Raw genomic sequence first — 17,326 nt, 5'->3', positions numbered from 1 at the left:
AAAAAAAAAAAAAAAAAAAAAAATGAGAGCTTCAGTAAAGCAGATTTGGATCGCCGTCCTCTCCGTAAATGGCTAAAATACCCTTCAACAGTGGCGCTATGTTTGTTTCCTTCTTTTTACTTAAAAGTAGCGAATTGGAGGGCAAAATTGGTACTTTGAAAATGAGGAAATCTATTATATCTGTCTGTTGACCCCCCGTGGACTCCCCGGTACTAAGGCAGCGGCAGCGGTAAACACAACATTTTTAATCGTCGCATCTAATCAATGTTTAAAATGTGAAGATGCGTTTGCTGCAGCGTCATGCCGCAGGTACCTGCGGTAACCAAACAAACAACAATAGTTGCGGCTGCCGCAACCGCAGGTACTTGCGGCGATGAAACGAACATGCCCTATGTCGGGTACTACTTGGTATGAAACCGAAAAATAATCAAAATATAATTGAATCCGAATTTTACACTAATAATGGATCTTAAATCACTCTACCCGAAGGATTCTTATGTGTGTGCAGCTCTATTGAAGTTATAGGGAGTGATTCAAGAAGAGAACGAAAAAATATACCTTAAGCTCGAAGTAATCATGCATAGCCTAAGAGAAGATAGGGTTACCTCTATGAATGGTAACTATACAATATGAAGATTTCTATGTGTCACAAGAAGCTGTTTCACTTACACTAAGTTTTCATGTTATTCGTTACTACTACTAAAATAACTTAACCACATGACTTTAACAAAAAAACTTAACCACATTTACAAATAAGAGACTCAAGTATACCGTTCACACAGGAGGACACACATAGTGCGTAGTATTTGAAAAGAGATTACTTTTTTTTTCCACAAAGAAAAAAAAAAGAAAAGAGATTACCTTTACTGACTTTTTTAGCAAAAGAGATTACCTATCATTTGTATTTGTTCATTTTTGTATGTTTGCTTTTCAGTTCATCTTAATAAAATGGGAGGAAAGGAAGAAAAGGAAAATATAAATCTTAAATTTGCCGTAACAATACATTAAGCCAAAAAAAATAATGATTAAATTAGTGAATCAAAAATAAAAGTTTGTATCCAGTCTAATTTAGATTTCAACAGTTTTATATCCGATATTGATTATTTTATACTTTACTATTTTAATATATAATGAATACTTATATTCATAAAAAGTTAAAATATCACCAGAATTATAAGATGAAAAGAATTTGGCTTAACAATAATATAAATTTCAATTATCATTAACATGGTTTTTTTTTGTCAACCAAACTATTAACATGGTGTTAAACAGGTAATTTCACCATTTCATTATTTGGCTAACATTATCAATATTAGAATAGTAGATGTATTTATATATCTAATTAAATAAATTAAATTATAATCATGTAAAAACAAATTAATTCTTGCGGTAAACTCTAGCTAAGTCCTACAATTAATAATCAAATACAAATATATAATCTTACAATAAACAAAAGAAATTAACAAATAACTATACCTTCAAAAATGTCAAATTTTTAGTTAAAAAATTAATCTCACATAGCGGCCAAAAAAAAAAATAGTCTCGCACTATACTACAGTTTACACTAATAATGGATCCTAAACTTTTCTACCCAAAACGTTTAGGGTCTATGTATCCTTTTCATTTAAGGAATAGGGTTACTACTCATTTAGGGATTAGGATTTTGGGTTAATATTCATTTAGGAATTATGGTATAGGGTTACCATTCATTTAGGGTTTAGGGTATCGAGTTACCATTCATTTAGGAATTAGAGTTACTATTTATATAGGGTATAAGGTTACCATTCATTTGGGAATTATAGTATAGGGTTACCATTCACATAGGGTTTAGGGTATAAGGTTACCATTCATTTAGGGTATAGGGTTACTTTACATGGTATAGGATTATCATTCATTTAGGGGTTAGGGTTACTATTCATTTAGGGGTTAGAGGTACTATTCATTGATGGGTTAGGGTTACTATTCATTAATGGGTTAGGGTTACTATTCATTTAGGGGGTTAAGGTTACTATTAATTTAGGAGTTAGGGTAACTATTCATTAGGGTATAGGGTTACTATTCATTTAGGGGTTAGTGTCACTATTTATTTAGGGGTTAAGGTTACTATTTATTTAGGGGTTAGTGTTACTATTCATTTACGGTATAGGGTTACTATTCATATGGGGGTTAGGGTTAGTATTCATTTAGGGAATAGGGTTACTATTCATTTAGGGGTTTAGGGTTACTATTCATTTAGTGGTTAGGGTTAGGGTTAGGTTACTATTCATTTAGGCTTTAGAGGTTAGGGTTACTATTCATTTAGGGTTTAGGGTTACAATTCATTTAGGGGTTAGGGTTACTATTCATTTAGGGTTTAGGGTTAGGGTACTATTCATTTAGGGTTTAGGGTTATAATTTATTTAGGGGTTAGGGTTACTATTCATTTAGGTATAGGGTTACAATTCATTTAGGGGTTAGGGTTACTATTCATTTAGTGGTTAGGGTTTAGGGTAACTATTCATTTAGGGTATAGGTACTATTCATTTAGGGTTAGGGTTACTATTCATTTAGGGTTTAATGTTAGGGTACTATTCATTTAGGGTTTAGGGTTACTATTAATTTAGGGTTAGGGTTACTATTCATTTAGGGTTTAAGGTTAGGGTACTATTCATTTAGGGTTTAGGGTTACTATTCATTTAGGTTTTAGAGTAACTATTCATTTAGGGTTTAGGTTTACTATTCATTTAGGGGTTAGGGTTACTATTCATTTAGGGGTTAGGGCTAATATTCATTTAGGGTATAGGGTTACTATTCATTTAGGGGTTAGGGTTACTATTAATTTAGGGTTTAGCGTTAGGGTACTATTCATTTAGGGTTTAGGGTTATAATTTATTTAGGGGTTAGGGTTACTATTCATTTAGGTTTTAAGGTAACTATTCATTTAGAGTTTAGGTTTACTATTCATTTAGGGGTTAGGGTTACTATTCATTTAGGGGTTAGGGTTAATATTCATTTAGGGTATAGGGTTACTATTCATTTAGGGTATAGGGTTACAATTCATTTAGGGGTTAGGGTTACTATTCATTTAGTGGTTAGGGTTTAGGGTAACTATTCATTTAGGGTATAGGTACTATTCATTTAGGGTTAGGGTTACTATTCATTTAGGGTTTAATGTTAGGATACTATTCATTTAGGGTTTAGGGTTACTATTCATTTAGGGTTAGGGTTACTATTCATTTAGGGTTTAGGGTTAGGGTACGATTCATTTAGGGTTTAGGGTTACTATTCATTTAGGTTTTAGGGTAACTATTCATTTAGGGTTTAGGTTTACTATTCATTTAGGGCTTAGGGTTGCTATTCATTTAGGGGTTAGGGCTAATATTCATTTAGGGTATAGTGTTACAATTAATTTAGGGGTTAGGGTAACTACTCATTAGGGTATAGGGTTACTATTCATTTAGGAGTTAGTGTTACTATTCATTTAGTGATTAAAGTGTTACTAATCATTTAGGGATTAAGGTTACTATTCATTTAGGGTATAGGGTTACTATTCATTTTGGGAATATGGTTACTATTCATGTAGTGGTTAGGGTTACTATTCATTTAGGGTTTGGGTTACTATTCATTTAGGGGTCAGGTTACTATTCATTTAGGCTTTAGAGGTTAGGGTTACTATTCATTTAGGAGTTAGGGTTACTATTCATTTAGGGGTTAGGGTTAGGGTTAGTATTCATTAGGGTTTAGGGTTACTATTCATTTCGGGTTTATGGTAACTATTTTATTTAGGGTTACTATTCATTTAGGGGATAGGGTTACTATTCATTTAGGGGTTAGGGTTATTATTCATTTAGGGGCTATGGTTACTATTCATTTAGGGGTTAGGGTTTAGGGTAACTATTCAATTAGGGTATAGGTACTATTCATTTAGGGGTTAGGGTTACTATTCATTTAGGGGTTAGGGTTACTATTCATTTAGGGTTTAGGGTTAGGGTACTATTCAATTAGGGTTAGGGTTACTATTCATTTAGGGGTTCGGGTTACTATTCATTTAGGGTTTATGGTAACTATTCATTTAGGGTTTAGGGTTACTATTCATTTAGGGTATATGGTAACTATTCATTTAGGGTTTAGGGTTACTATTCATTTAGGGTTTAGGGTTTAGGGTTTAGGGTATAGGGTTAATATTCATTTAGGGGTTAGGGTTACCATTCATTTAGGGGTTAGGGTTACTATTCATTTAGGGTTTAGGTTTACTATTCATTTAGGGTATAGGGGTACTATTCATTTAGAGGTTAGGGTTACTATTCTTTTAGGATTTAGGGTTACTATTCATTTAGGGTTTATGGTAACTATTCATTTAGGGTTTAGGGTTACTATTCATTTAGGGTTTAGGGTAACTATTCATTTAGGGTTAGGGTTACTATTCATTTAGCGGTTAGGGTTACTATTCATTTAGGGGATAGGGTTACTATTCATTTAGGGATAGGGTTACTATTCATTTAGGGATAGGGTTATTATTCATTTAGGGGTTATGGTTACTATTCATTTAGGGGTTAGGGTTTAGGGTTTAGGGTTTAGGGTTTAGGGTATAGGGTTAATATTCATTTAGGGGTTAGGGTTACCATTCATTTAGGGGTTAGGGTTACTATTCATTTAGGGTTTAGGTTTACTATTCATTTAGGGTATAGGGGTACTATTCATTTAGAGGTTAGGGTTACTATTCTTTTAGGATTTAGGGTTACTATTCATTTAGGGTTTATGGTAACTATTCATTTAGGGTTTAGGGTTACTATTCATTTAGGGTTTAGGGTAACTATTCATTTAGGGTTAGGGTTACTATTCATTTAGCGGTTAGGGTTACTATTCATTTAGGGGATAGGGTTACTATTCATTTAGGGATAGGGTTACTATTCATTTAGGGATAGGGTTATTATTCATTTAGGGGTTATGGTTACTATTCATTTAGGGGTTAGGGTTTAGGGTTTAGGGTAACTATTCATTTAGGGTATAGGTACTATTCATTTAGGGGTTAGGGTTACTATTCATTTAGGGGTTAGGGCTAATATTCATTTAGGGTATAGGGTTACTATTCATTTAGGGGTTAGGGTTACTATTCATTTAGGGTAACTATTCATTTAGGGTTTAGGGTACTATTCATTTAGGGTATATGGTAACTATTCATTTAGGGTTTAGGTTTACTATTCATTTAGGGGTTAGGGTTACTATTCATTTAGGGTTTAGGGTTTAGGGTATAGGGTTAATATTCATTTAGGGGTTAAGGTTACCATTCATTTAGGGGTTAGGGTTTACTATTCATTTAGGGTTTAGGTTTACTATTCATTTAGGGTTTAGGGTTACTATTCATTTAGGGGTTAGGGTTACTATTCATTTAGGGTTTAGGGTTTAGGGTATAGGGTTAATATTCATTTAGGGGTTAAGGTTACCATTCATTTAGGGGTTAGGGTTTACTATTCATTTAGGGTTTAGGTTTACTATTCATTTAGGGGTTAGGGTTACTATTCATTTAGGGGTTAGGGTTACTATTCATTTAGGGTTTAGGGTTAGGGTACTATTCATTTAGGGTTAGGGTTATTATTCATTTAGGGTTTAGGGTTACTATTCATTTAGGGTTTAGGGTTACTATTCATTTAGGGTTTAGGGTAACTATTCATTTAGCGTTAGGGTTACTATTCAATTAGGGGTTAGGGTTACTATTCATTTAGGGGATAGGGTTACTATTCATTTAGGGATAGGGTTACTATTCATTTAGGGGTTAGGGTTATTATTCATTTAGGGGTTATGGTTACTATTCATTTAGGGGTTAGGGTTTAGGGTAACTATTCATTTAGGGTATAGGTACTATTCATTTAGGGGTTAGGGTTACTATTCATTTAGGGTTTAGGGTTAGGGTACAATTCATTTAGGGGGTTAGGGTTACTATTCATTTAGGGGTTAGGGTTACTATTCATTTAGGGTTTAGGGTAACTTCATTTAGGGTTTAGGGTTACTATTCATTTAGGGTTTATGGTAACTATTCATTTAGGGGTTAGGGTTATTATTCATTTAGGGGTTAGGGTTACTATTCAGGGTTTAGGTAGATTCCGGAGAGGTTCTATAATGGGAATGTACTACTACTAAATAACTTAACCACATATCTTTAACAAAATAAACTTAACCAACATGTATAAATAAGAGAATCAAGTGTATATACCATTCATAGAAACAAATAGTGCTATTAATATTTGAAAAGAGATTACCTTTATTGAATTTTTTAGTAAATGCATTAGTGGATATTCATATATAGAAATAATATAATTACCTCATTTTTAAGGTATACAAACGCTATTGGAATAGGCGTGGGACTTCGGTTATTTCGGTGAATTCGGTTCGGTTATTTTGGTTTTTCGGTTTTTTTGAGTTTTGAAAATCTTACCGGTTCGGTTATTTCAGTTTCTTGGTTAATTCAGTTTTAAAATTTCAAAACCGAAATTAACCGAAATTTGATTAAAACATGGAAAAAATCGGATTTTTCGGTTATTTAGAAATAATTTCGGGTTTTTCGGTTTTATTTCAAATATTTCGGTTTTTTCGGTTTCGGTTATTTTAGGGTAAATTTCGGTTTTATTAGTTTTTTTCTTAAAAAAAAAAAAATCGGTTAACCGAAAACCGAACCGAAATAACATAAATATTTCAGTTTTTTTGAAAAAAAAAAATGTACCGATCGGTTCAACCGCCATAACCAAAATCGAACCGAACACCAAAAATATCGATTCGGTTTGGTTCGGTTATTTCGGTTCAGTTTAAAATCCCAAAGCTAATAAGGAATGTCTTGAACTATCTGTAAACGCATTAGTGGATAATCATTAATTTAGATGTTAGGGCTACTATTCATTTATTACAATAAGGGCCATACAAATACCGGGCCTTAATTCTAATGAAGGCCCAATATTAACAAGGCCCATATAGAAGCAGCAGCGCTTTGTGGTGTGAGAGCAGAGCAGATATCATCCTCGCTTCTTCTCCACCGGTCTAATCTAATTTTATCCAACCAACTCGCCGTAGTCTCTCTGTCTATGAACTTTGTTTTTCTCTCTCCAGTTAAATAATAATTGTAAGTATTCATAGAAGCTCAATTCTGTAGTATTTCTATCTATGATCCTAAGGGCGGAAGCAGCCTTTACTTTTCTGAGGTACATGAGAATTGTACAGCTGTTTCCCGTTTTATTCTAGATAGATTCCGGAGAGGTTCTTTGAGGTTCTATAATGGGAATGTATAGCTGCGACGCAGCAGTGTTGTTGAGCTTCGGCTTGAAATGTCCATTAGTTGTTACTGGAAGCCATAGGCATAGGCGGTTATACCATCGGATCCCATTACTTGTAGAACCTCCTCGTCAAATTAGTTTCAAATGTGGTGCCGCCCTTGGCGAGGTTGTAGTAGTAGTAGACAAGGAGGAGGATACAGAACAACGAACCCCTAGGTTTAGTTCCGGTCTGAATCTCACAGATGAACAAGATGAGGCAATTACTCGGATTCCTATAAAGATGTCAAAACGTTGTCAAGCGCTTATGAGGCAGATTATATGCTTCTCCAGCGAAAAGGGGAGCTTTTGTGATTTGTTGGCTGCTTGGGTCAGGAGGATGAGCCCCATCAGAGCTGACTGGCTTTCTCTTCTTAAAGAGTTGAAGAATCTTGACTCTCCCTTTTATATCAATGTACTTTCTCTTTCCTCCTTCCCTACTCCTGTTCTTGTCTTGTTGGTTTTGACTTTTTTTTTTTAGTTGTTAAGTTTTTGAATCACTCAGTCTTGTTCCTGTAGGTGGCTGAATTCTCGCTGCTCGAAGATTCCTTTGAAGCCAATGCCCGTGACTATACCAAGATCATCCATTACTATGGGAAGCTTAACCAAGTGGAAGAAGCTGAAAGAACTCTTCTTGCCATGAAAAACCGAGGCTTTCTCATTGATCAGGTTACCCTTACTGCTATGGTTCAGTTGTACAGCAAGGCAGGCTATCATAAACTGGCTGAAGATACTTTCAACGACATCAAATTGCTTGGGGAACCACTAGATTATCGATCCTATGGTTCTATGATTATGGCCTACATTAGAGCTGGTGCGCCCGAGAAAGGAGACGCCTTACTCAGAGATATGGATTCCCAAGAAATCTGTGCGGGAAGAGAGGTTTACAAGGCACTGTTGAGAGCCTACTCTATGGGTGGAGACGCACAAGGAGCCAAGCGGGTTTTTGATGCTGTTCAAATCGCCGGGATCACTCCTGATGTAAAGCTATGCGGACTGCTCATAAACGCATACAGTGTCTTGGGACAGAGCCAGAATGCGCGTTTGGCATTTGAGAATATGAGAAAAGCGGGAATCAAAGCTACTGATAAGTGCGTGGCTCTTGTATTGGCTGCATATGAGAAGGAAGAAAAGCTAAATGAAGCATTAGGGTTCTTGGTTGAGCTTGAGAAAGACTCTATAATGGTTGAGAAAGAAGCTTCTGCTGTGTTGGCTCGGTGGTTTAAGAAGCTTGGTGTTGTTGAAGAAGTTGAATTACTTCTCAGGGAGTTTTCATCTAGCCAGTCTAAGCATGCGTGAAGCGAGATGCAAGCTTTACTGTTTCTATAATGAGAGCCTGCACTGCGTGCTGTTTTGTCTGGCCACCAAAACAGCATATGGTTTTTCTTATTTGCATTTTGAAGATTTTGTACGTATATATTATATTATACGCCAACTTAATTCGGTTCTTTTTAATTAACTTGTATCTCAGAATAAAGTTTTTGGCAATGGAATCTGTATACATCAAAAGTAGAACTAGGACTAGAAAGGGAAATTGATACAAAAGCAAGTAGAGAAGGAGTGGCTAAGGACTGAGAAGGAGTAGAGACATGTGGTAATATCTTCCTCGTCGTCTTCTACTTGTTTACTTCATCTTCTTTCTCTCGTAAAAGGTTTTAAACTTAAAAGAAGCATTTTTAAAAGAGGCATTTCTCACAATGATAAATATATTAACACAACAAGTATTCTCTATTTTTGGCTAGGAAGGATGCTAACATGCATTATGTAAATGTTCTCTACTCTTGAGGTGGGTGTTGAAATTTTCAATGCCTTGGAGAGCAACACTGCATTGCTCACAATACAAGGCAGATTCACCCGTTTCACTATGTTGGAACTGAATTTTCAGAAACAAGTTTAAGAAAATTACAGGTTTTGGGACAGTGACTTTCCGGCGACTTTCCGGCCAAATTCCGGCCAAATGGCTGATCTGAATTGTCAGTTCGATAGTGCAATGGAAAGCTGGTAACGAGTACTACAAGATGGTATACTTATACGTCCAAAACGAAGTTGATTTGAATAAGAAATAAGAGTGTGAAGTAAGCTACTTGGGATGGTTTGGGAAATATCCGACATCGGAGATATGATTGATTTTTCACTCATATATATATAGTTTCACACTCTTCTAGTTTCAAAAGTGTGTAGAAGGAAGAGGGAAGGTTCCCACACGCGAGCCGAACCGGGCACGGACGCGGGATGGGCCGGACGCGGGTCGGGCTGGTCGTGGACGTGGGCTGTGGCCTCCTGGGTTTTTAGGTTTTTGGGCTTTTTGGCTCCTGAGACTGTTGTAGGCTCATTTATTTTTTTTTTGGAAAGACTTGGTGTGAACTCAAAGCAAACTTGGGCAGCACTCCGAGAATATTCAGTGAATATTTTCTTGACATCTCCCTCCTTCCACTATATATAGAAGCACAACCTCTCATTATTTTACACACACAAAAACACAAAGACTCCTTCCTCTGAAGATCTCTCTCTCCTTCTCCCTTGCTTAGTCCAAGTAAGTTCTTAGTTTAGTAGTCTCGAGAGTATAACGTAGATCTGTTCACTTGAGTTCTATTATTGGTGTGCTACTGTAATAGTTCGTGATCGGCTGTATCCTGGGATTCATAAATCGTTCGGCCGATTTATTGAATTAAGGAAAGAGATATCATATCTTGCCTCCGTGATTTATTTTTTGTCTCATATTATGCTATTGTAATTCATTTATGATTTCGTTATTTTAAATATAATTCGCATATTTTCTCAATTCGATTTTTGCGCTCCTAACACACTACTCTTTTCTTCTAGTGCCCATGGGATCATCTGTAAAAGAAATAGTTCAGAAACATGTAATTATTTTCTAAAGACTGTACTCTTGTGAGAGAGAGGACAAATACCTACCTGCCAGTAAGCATTCCGAGATGGAATTGGAAGTGGAAGCGGAGGGGGCTTCTGGAGATATTGACCGAACAATTGTATCGACGCTTACATAGCACGTTAAGAGTATTGGAGAACGTTGAACCAGTAGATATGAGCATTACATTAGCCGGAGGTGGATTCTCCCAGACCCAATAAAGCATAGCTGACTTAATGTCAAANAAAAAAAAAAAAAAAAAAAAAAAAAAAAAAAAAAGAAAAAGGAGAAACATTGTGTATCCAATTCAATTTAGATGTTGAAAGACATAATTAAGGATTACTAACCACGGCGGACGTGACAAAGACCGATTCTAGAGGAATAGACTTCTTTCAACAAGTTGGGAGCGACGTCTGTTAGTATGCCAATGGCAGTGATGGTGAGAGGACCAGAGTAGCCTAATTTCTCCTCCAACGCCCGTTTTATACACGGACGGACCCGACCTACATCAACGTCATCGGGAAGCGGACACCTGTTTATGTCCCACCAGACCTGAGTTGGTGCAACACCCTTTGCCCCTGCCTCCGCTTCTGTCTTCGCCGCTGACTTCATGCAGGACATTAAAACCCTAACAAAAAACAATCAAACTCAAATTCAGAATTTGGAAAACTTAGGTCATAAATCAAGATGAACACGGAAGGTTAAATGACCCACCTCTCTCGCTTCTTATCGAATATGAGACGCTAGAGAGAACGATGGAACCTATCCGAGGAGCAAAATCCGCAATCGGCAATCGTTTAGATCGAATCTTTTTTCTCTTCTAGGGAAGATATATAGCCGGGCATATATCTTCCAGGCATTGCTCTACTACATCTGGTCGCAGCGAAACACTCGACTGCATTCTTCATCCTTCTTGACCGTAGACAGACTAAAGAAGGAGGTACAGCTCCTTATGAGGAGGCGACTTATAGGTTTGGACAATGAAGATAAAAACATACAACTGGCAAACTCACCTCAGGAATCGTATCTCCATCTATGGTTCTCGAATTTTCAGGCTCCTTAATCTTCTCTTTTTTGTGCTGTTAAGCTCTACTTTTGATGTTTGATGTTTCTTTCTTCCCTGGTTCCAAAAAACGATGGCTCCTCTGTATGCGTTATAATCAATATGAAACGGTATCGTTTTTTTAAAAAAAAAAAAAAAAAAAAAAAAAAGGAAAAAAAAAAAAAGATATATATAGCCGGATGTAACCGACGATGGTTTTACATGGGACGATAACGTGGCCTATTAGTCATAACCAATTGTAATGACTATTTTAGATGTAATATTTTACATGGGCCGATAACGTGGCGTCGTGGCCTATTAATTGTAATGACTCTTTTGTAATTGCACGCCCTCTGCAATTTTACAACGATATTAGTCCGTCCACCAAAACAGCACGGTCTACCTATACAAGTTCTATACTTCTATTGCCAGAAATATTATACTGAGACTTAATTAAAACGAACCGAATTAAGTTGCAGCTGTAAACACTAAACTCAGTGTGTATAAAATAACTATATTAAAAGCAATCGTCTGGTAATACTATTTATAATTTGAGTGCGATAGAGTTCTTTGTTTTAAATATATATAGTGTCGATGCTTGTATTTCTTGCAAAAAAATACAAATTGTATAAATTAGCTACGATATAAATGAACGATCCCTAGACAGCCTCTGGGATGTAAAGCTATTTTGGTCTTTTTCCAAAAAACCTAATTTGTGGAAGGCTTGGTGGGCAAGGTAGGTATACTCTGCTCATCCCTGAAGAAGTTATCAGGATCCACGGCTGTTTTCACTTTGACCAACCGATCAAAATTCTCACCGAAATACTTTCTCCCGTAAATCTCAGCTTCTCTGTAACTGTTTGGGCCATGGCTGTTGATCCCGATGTCAAGATCCCTGTAGTTGAGATACGTGTGTCTTGGATTCTTGGTGACGAAAGGAGCCATGTAGCTGTAGAAGCTTCTCGTCTTTTCCATGAAACTGCTCTCCGCTTCTGTGCCAGGGTCTTTCCAGTTCATCGAATGCTGGACCTTGAAAAGCCTCTTCCTGTGCGGGAATGGAGTCGCCGTCGTAGCCACCTCGCTCATTTTCCCTCCGTACGGATTGAACACTAGCCCTAGCTTCCCAGCCTCCATCATCTTCTTAAACAGGAAATCTAAACCGTCTTTGCTGATCTCTGTCTCCACGTAATCCGATTTCCTTTTCAAGAAAGACGCCGAATCCGGGTTCCGATCCAGCAGGATCTCCGGTTCGATCAGCGTGGCGTTGTCGTTGTTGGCCCACCACATCACCGACTGTATCCACGTCATCTCCGTGCAGTTCTCTGGCTTCAGACCAAGCTCGGGTAACTCTTTGGTCAGCAGAGACATGAGATCGCTCTGTTGCCCCAAGAACAGAGCCACCACCGACGCTCGGAGCGTCTGAGTAGTGTTCCTGGTCACGGGCTGCATCATTAGCCTCATGAACAGATCCGGGCTTGTCTTGGGAGCAACGAACTGCCATTTGTGGACCATGTCGAGTGCGTTCTCTTCGAGGGTTTTCTCCACTCTGAAAACAGTCACCCTCGGAGGAACAGGCACGAGTTTGATCTTGAAAGACAAGATCACGCCGAAGCTCGAGCCGCCTCCTCCTCCGATCGCCCAAAACAAATCCTCTCCCATCGACTTCCGATCGAGGATACATCCGTTCACGTCTACGATCTTGGCGTCGGTGACGTAATCGACGGAAAGTCCGTATTTTCTGATCATGTTTCCGTAGCCTCCGCCGCTAATGTGACCTCCGGCGCCTACCGTGGGACAAACTCCGGCGGGAAACCCGTGAGTTTTGCTCTTCTGCCAGATGTTGTAATAAACCTCGCCGAGAGTAGCACCGGCTCCAACCCAAGCGGAGCCGCCGTCGTCTGACATGTCGACGGTGATGTTGCGGAGGAAGGACATGTCGAGGACGAAGAAAGGGCGGTCAGAGATGTAGGAAACGCCGTCGTAGTCATGGCCGCCGCTGCGAGTCTTGAGCTGGAAGTTGAGAGATTTGGTGCAGAGGACGGTGGCCTGGACGTGAGACTCAGAACGCGCCGCGATAACGATCAAAGGTTTGGGAGACGTGGAAGTGTTGAAACGCGCGTTTCGGATGTATGCGCGTAGGGTTGGGGTGTAGCTGGCACTGCTTTGTGGCAGAACAACGTCGCATAGGTTCGCGGGAGGAGCGCCTGTGTGGTTGCTGAAACATTGGAGAAAGCTTTCGTAGATAGGGTTGGGCGGAGCCGTGGCAATAGAAGTAGAAACGAAAAAGAATAATAATATGAGAAAGACAAAACAAGAGAGCTTCATTTGTTTTGTTACAAGAAAATAAACTCTCTTGTTCTCTCTCTCTTTGGTTTGTTTAGAAATCTTTTCCGTTGTGTCATGTTTAATTAGTAGTAGTAGTATTTATAGTAGATTTTGATTCCTGAATTTCAGTTATAATTCCTCCTATCCATAGACCATAGTCATTATTATGATCCATTTGATTGATGGTTAAAGCGTGTTGCACGGGATTCTTAAATTTCTTACTTTTGTGGTTCAGGAGGGTCTTCACGTATATATAATCATCCCTCTGTTTGTTGTACCGTCTCTGTATTGTAAGTTTGTAACAATACTTGATTTCAAATAAAATGAGATTGACGGAAGAAAATAATTAATCCAAATGCAATTGAAGTGTTCAGGAAAACACAAGGAACTAATTATAATTAAATTTTGTAGCAATTAAATGTAACTTCTTTACCAATGGTAGAGAGTTTGGTCAACAAAGAAAGTCCATTGACCAATGACCAAAACAATGTTGTACCGTCTCTGTACCGTCTCTCTGATTTGATTTTAAAAATATCAAAGATCTTTAATTTTTTACATGTAACTAAAAATATGTAGATTTTCCTCTTTTGATTTGATCTCATCTTCCAAGTTTTCTAAAACATTAGAACAATTGATGTGGATATAAAAAACAGAAAACTAACCTCTTTACCAATTAACATATGCACAATATTAAAAAAAAAAAATAACAATACTATATGCAGAAAAACATATTAAAGAATTAAGTAATTTTCCAACATGAGAATATAACTATATGGTGTACAACGGGTTAAAATCTAGATATAATAATTAAATAAATTTTCAAAAGTGTATTGTCATATGGGTATTCGCCTACACATTCTACTATTAATCACTTTATCAATATTAAACATATCAAATTAAGTTGATTAAACTAATATTATGTAAAAAAAAATATTTCATGTGGGTTAAATCCTAAAAGTAACAATAAAAATAAAATTATACAATCTTAAACATTAAATAAAGCAAAAAAACTAATAAATAAATACAATTTGTATGTTTAACTTTTAAATAAAAAAATAGTCTCGCGGTGTATTGTAGAGGGAGACTGTGGGAAAGTATTATCATTTTTTTCCATTTCTATGGAGTGCTTTTGGATGTTCTCTTTTCCAACGTCCTGCAATTTGTGTTGTTGCAGGTTTATACATGTATATAAAGACAAATTATATTGTCGACTGTCGAAGCAGGGGACGACAAAAACCCAACAAACCAAAAAAAACAATTTATAAATAAAAAACCGGAATAAACCAAATAAAATAAATCAAAGTTCTACTCATTTGTATTCAGAATCATTTTGGTCTTTTTTATAGTATGACTTTAAACCATTGCCTAATTTTTTAGACGATGTGGAATATTATACCCGTATTTTTTATTCGTCTATTGAGTAATATATGTCCGTTTTTAAAATTTTGTATTACACTATATACAGGAAAAAATCATAATTTTTATTAACTAAATGTATTATAGAATAATTCAAGATAATTTAAATATAAATTCAAATAAAAATGAAAGAGAATCATATTTATATTTGAATGAAGTAGAAAGATTTACTTATTTTTTAAAATCTTTTCTATAGTCAATGCATTAAATATAAAAAATTTCCAAAATATATTTTTTGAGCAAAAACTACTGCAAAAATACTAGTATATATATATATATATATATATATATATATATGCACCGAGGCATAAATCTCTCTTGAGCAATCATATCAACCAAATACAAAATAATAAATAATGGAAGAGTAAGAGCAATTGTGTATATGAAACAAACATTCGTGTATGGAAAATTGAGTAATTTGTCCACCACTGACTTTACACATATCATCATGAGGGGATCAATGTTAAGAATTATGGGAAACCAAGGAAGAAATCTCTCGTATTGCTGTCACATGGAAAACATAACAAGTGTTTACCATCCTAATCTCGACCATAGATAGAAAAGTTAATTAGAACCAAAACATAACTCAATTCCACATGAAAGTAAAGTAAAAGTAATATATATATATATATGTAGGAAACAAAAAGTGCACCTATTTGTTCCCTAAACAACAAGACTAAGTTAAGTCTGTCCTCCAGGTCCTTGGTCCTCGTCGTCGTGAAACTCTTTGAGGAGATTGAGAATCTGAGCCTCCATCCTCCTAACACGGGCAAGCAACCGGTTGCAGGAATGAAGGTAACCCTTGACGTTGTCCTTTTGGCATTTGTCGATGTAGAGGTCCATGTCCCTGAGAATCTGCATCAGCTCATCAACCACCTGGGAGTACTCCATGACCCGAGCAGGGTCCCTCTCAAGAACCTCATCGAGCTCTCTCCTGGCAGTCTCCAACCACTCGGCGGACAGACGAATGCGGGCTTTCAAGGAGTCGTAGCTATCGGAGTCGTAAACGTCAAGGAGTTTGAGGACGGTACCTGGCTTGACTTTGTAAAAGTGAAGAGCTTTGAGGAGATAATGATGATTGCGGTGGAGGAGAGGGAGCTCTCTGATAGAACCTGGTTCCTCCAGTTGGAGCTGGAAATCATCAAGGGGAGAGGAGGTGATGATAGGAGGGTTAAGGTGCAGACGGAGGAAGAAGCAGGCGGAAGCAGCGACAGCGATCGAGGGAATGATGAAGTGGCCGCCTACGCCGCCGCCGAATCGGTGTTTAATAGGACGAGGAGATGCAGATGAAGACGAAGGAGAAGGAGAAGGGGGATCAGAAGAAGAAGAAGAAGAAGAAGAGGAAATGGAAGGAGAAGTGAAGGCGAAGAGGGAAACAGGGTTCTGAAGGTTGGAAGTAGTTCTTCTTCTGCTGTAATAATGGTGGTGAAGCTGAAAGCTGCTGCCGCTCTTGTGCTGCTGACAATAATAATACGCCTTTACAAGACTCCCCATTTCTTTTCTTTTCTTCGATTTGATTTGTTGTTATCTCGACAGATTCAAATTGCAGATTGATGATGAACCCTAAACCCCCAAATTTTGTTCTATTTTCTGATTTCGTTCCTTCATCCGATGATGATGATGCAATTCCGATGATTGATTTAAAAAAAAAAAAAAAAGAAGAATAAAAAGGAAATCTGATTAATGGGCTCATTAAGCCCACTGATAAATGATAATACCCCAAATGTAGGCCCTTTTAAAGCCCATTAAAGAAGGAAAGCTGCTGCTCCAATAAAAGGATCAAAGTTTCGTTGAAGGGAAGGGATGCTGCTGTAACTGTTGCTGCTAATTTAACAATGGAGAAATTTGGGGAAGCGACTAATAATAGAGTGAGTGCTTTGGTTTCGGTTGGTTGTCCCAAATTGTATGCTGAGCCATACAAAAAAACAATTTTTGCTCTCTATGATGATGGAAGAAAATGAAATCACGCACTGCGTGTCTCTGTCTCATTCATCTTCTACTGCTGGCTGAGAGAATTCCTATTCCTACTACTACGTTACTCTGTTTTTGATTGATTAACCTAGCAATTCAATTATGTCCTTCTCCGATTCAGAGACATCATCCTCTCATGGCGCAGATTCCTCCTACAAGTTCTTTCGTCAGATCAGCCGCGATCGTACGTTCACTTTCTCCGACTCCTTCTTCCTTTTATTTTCTTCAAAATTGTTTTGTGAGATAGATATTTTATTAGGCTAAATATTATTATAAACGGGTGGGTGTGTGGTTTCAGGATTGCTACACGAGATGCTTGGATCTACCAAAACTGGGGACTCTAAAGCTTGGAAGGTCTCTCTCTCTCTTATTTCCTTGTTGTCTTTTTGATGATACACACACACACATATATATATATATATATAT

General features: G+C 37.2%; 4 protein-coding genes across 5 annotated transcripts; 1 reads left to right on the top strand and 3 right to left on the bottom strand.

Moving 5' to 3' along the window:
• Nucleotides 7,001–8,765, top strand: LOC104758380 (pentatricopeptide repeat-containing protein At1g01970-like). The gene is made up of 2 exons (XM_010481242.2): nt 7,001–7,692; nt 7,797–8,765. The coding sequence occupies exons 1-2, from the start codon at nt 7,243–7,245 to the stop codon at nt 8,574–8,576; spliced, it is 1,230 nt and encodes a 409-aa protein (XP_010479544.1). The 5' UTR covers nt 7,001–7,242; the 3' UTR covers nt 8,577–8,765.
• LOC109130168 lies at nt 9,025–11,268 on the bottom strand. Its single transcript, XM_019239365.1, has 3 exons — nt 10,494–11,268; nt 10,194–10,276; nt 9,025–9,288 (listed from the first exon to the last, which is right to left on the bottom strand). The coding sequence occupies exons 1-3, from the start codon at nt 10,765–10,767 to the stop codon at nt 9,028–9,030; spliced, it is 618 nt and encodes a 205-aa protein (XP_019094910.1). The 5' UTR covers nt 10,768–11,268; the 3' UTR covers nt 9,025–9,027.
• On the bottom strand, nt 11,755–13,570 carry LOC104758370 (reticuline oxidase-like protein). Its single transcript, XM_010481229.1, has one exon. The coding sequence runs from the start codon at nt 13,511–13,513 to the stop codon at nt 11,897–11,899; it is 1,617 nt and encodes a 538-aa protein (XP_010479531.1). The 5' UTR covers nt 13,514–13,570; the 3' UTR covers nt 11,755–11,896.
• Nucleotides 15,287–16,554, bottom strand: LOC104758356. 2 transcript variants are annotated; one of them, XM_010481217.2, is made up of 2 exons: nt 15,582–16,554; nt 15,287–15,468 (listed from the first exon to the last, which is right to left on the bottom strand). In XM_010481217.2, exon 1 carries the CDS (start codon nt 16,421–16,423, stop codon nt 15,611–15,613), a length of 813 nt encoding a protein of 270 aa, XP_010479519.1. In that variant the 5' UTR covers nt 16,424–16,554; the 3' UTR covers nt 15,287–15,468; nt 15,582–15,610. The 2 variants fall into 2 exon arrangements, with proteins under 2 accessions (XP_010479519.1, XP_010479510.1); XM_010481208.2 differs by having other exon boundaries at nt 15,287–15,433.

The sequence above is a fragment of the Camelina sativa genome, chromosome 3 (genome assembly GCF_000633955.1).
Source record: "Camelina sativa cultivar DH55 chromosome 3, Cs, whole genome shotgun sequence".
Taxonomy (NCBI): domain Eukaryota; kingdom Viridiplantae; phylum Streptophyta; class Magnoliopsida; order Brassicales; family Brassicaceae; genus Camelina; species Camelina sativa.
Note: the sequence above shows the minus strand (reverse complement) of the source record. Positions and strands in the feature narration are given on the sequence as shown.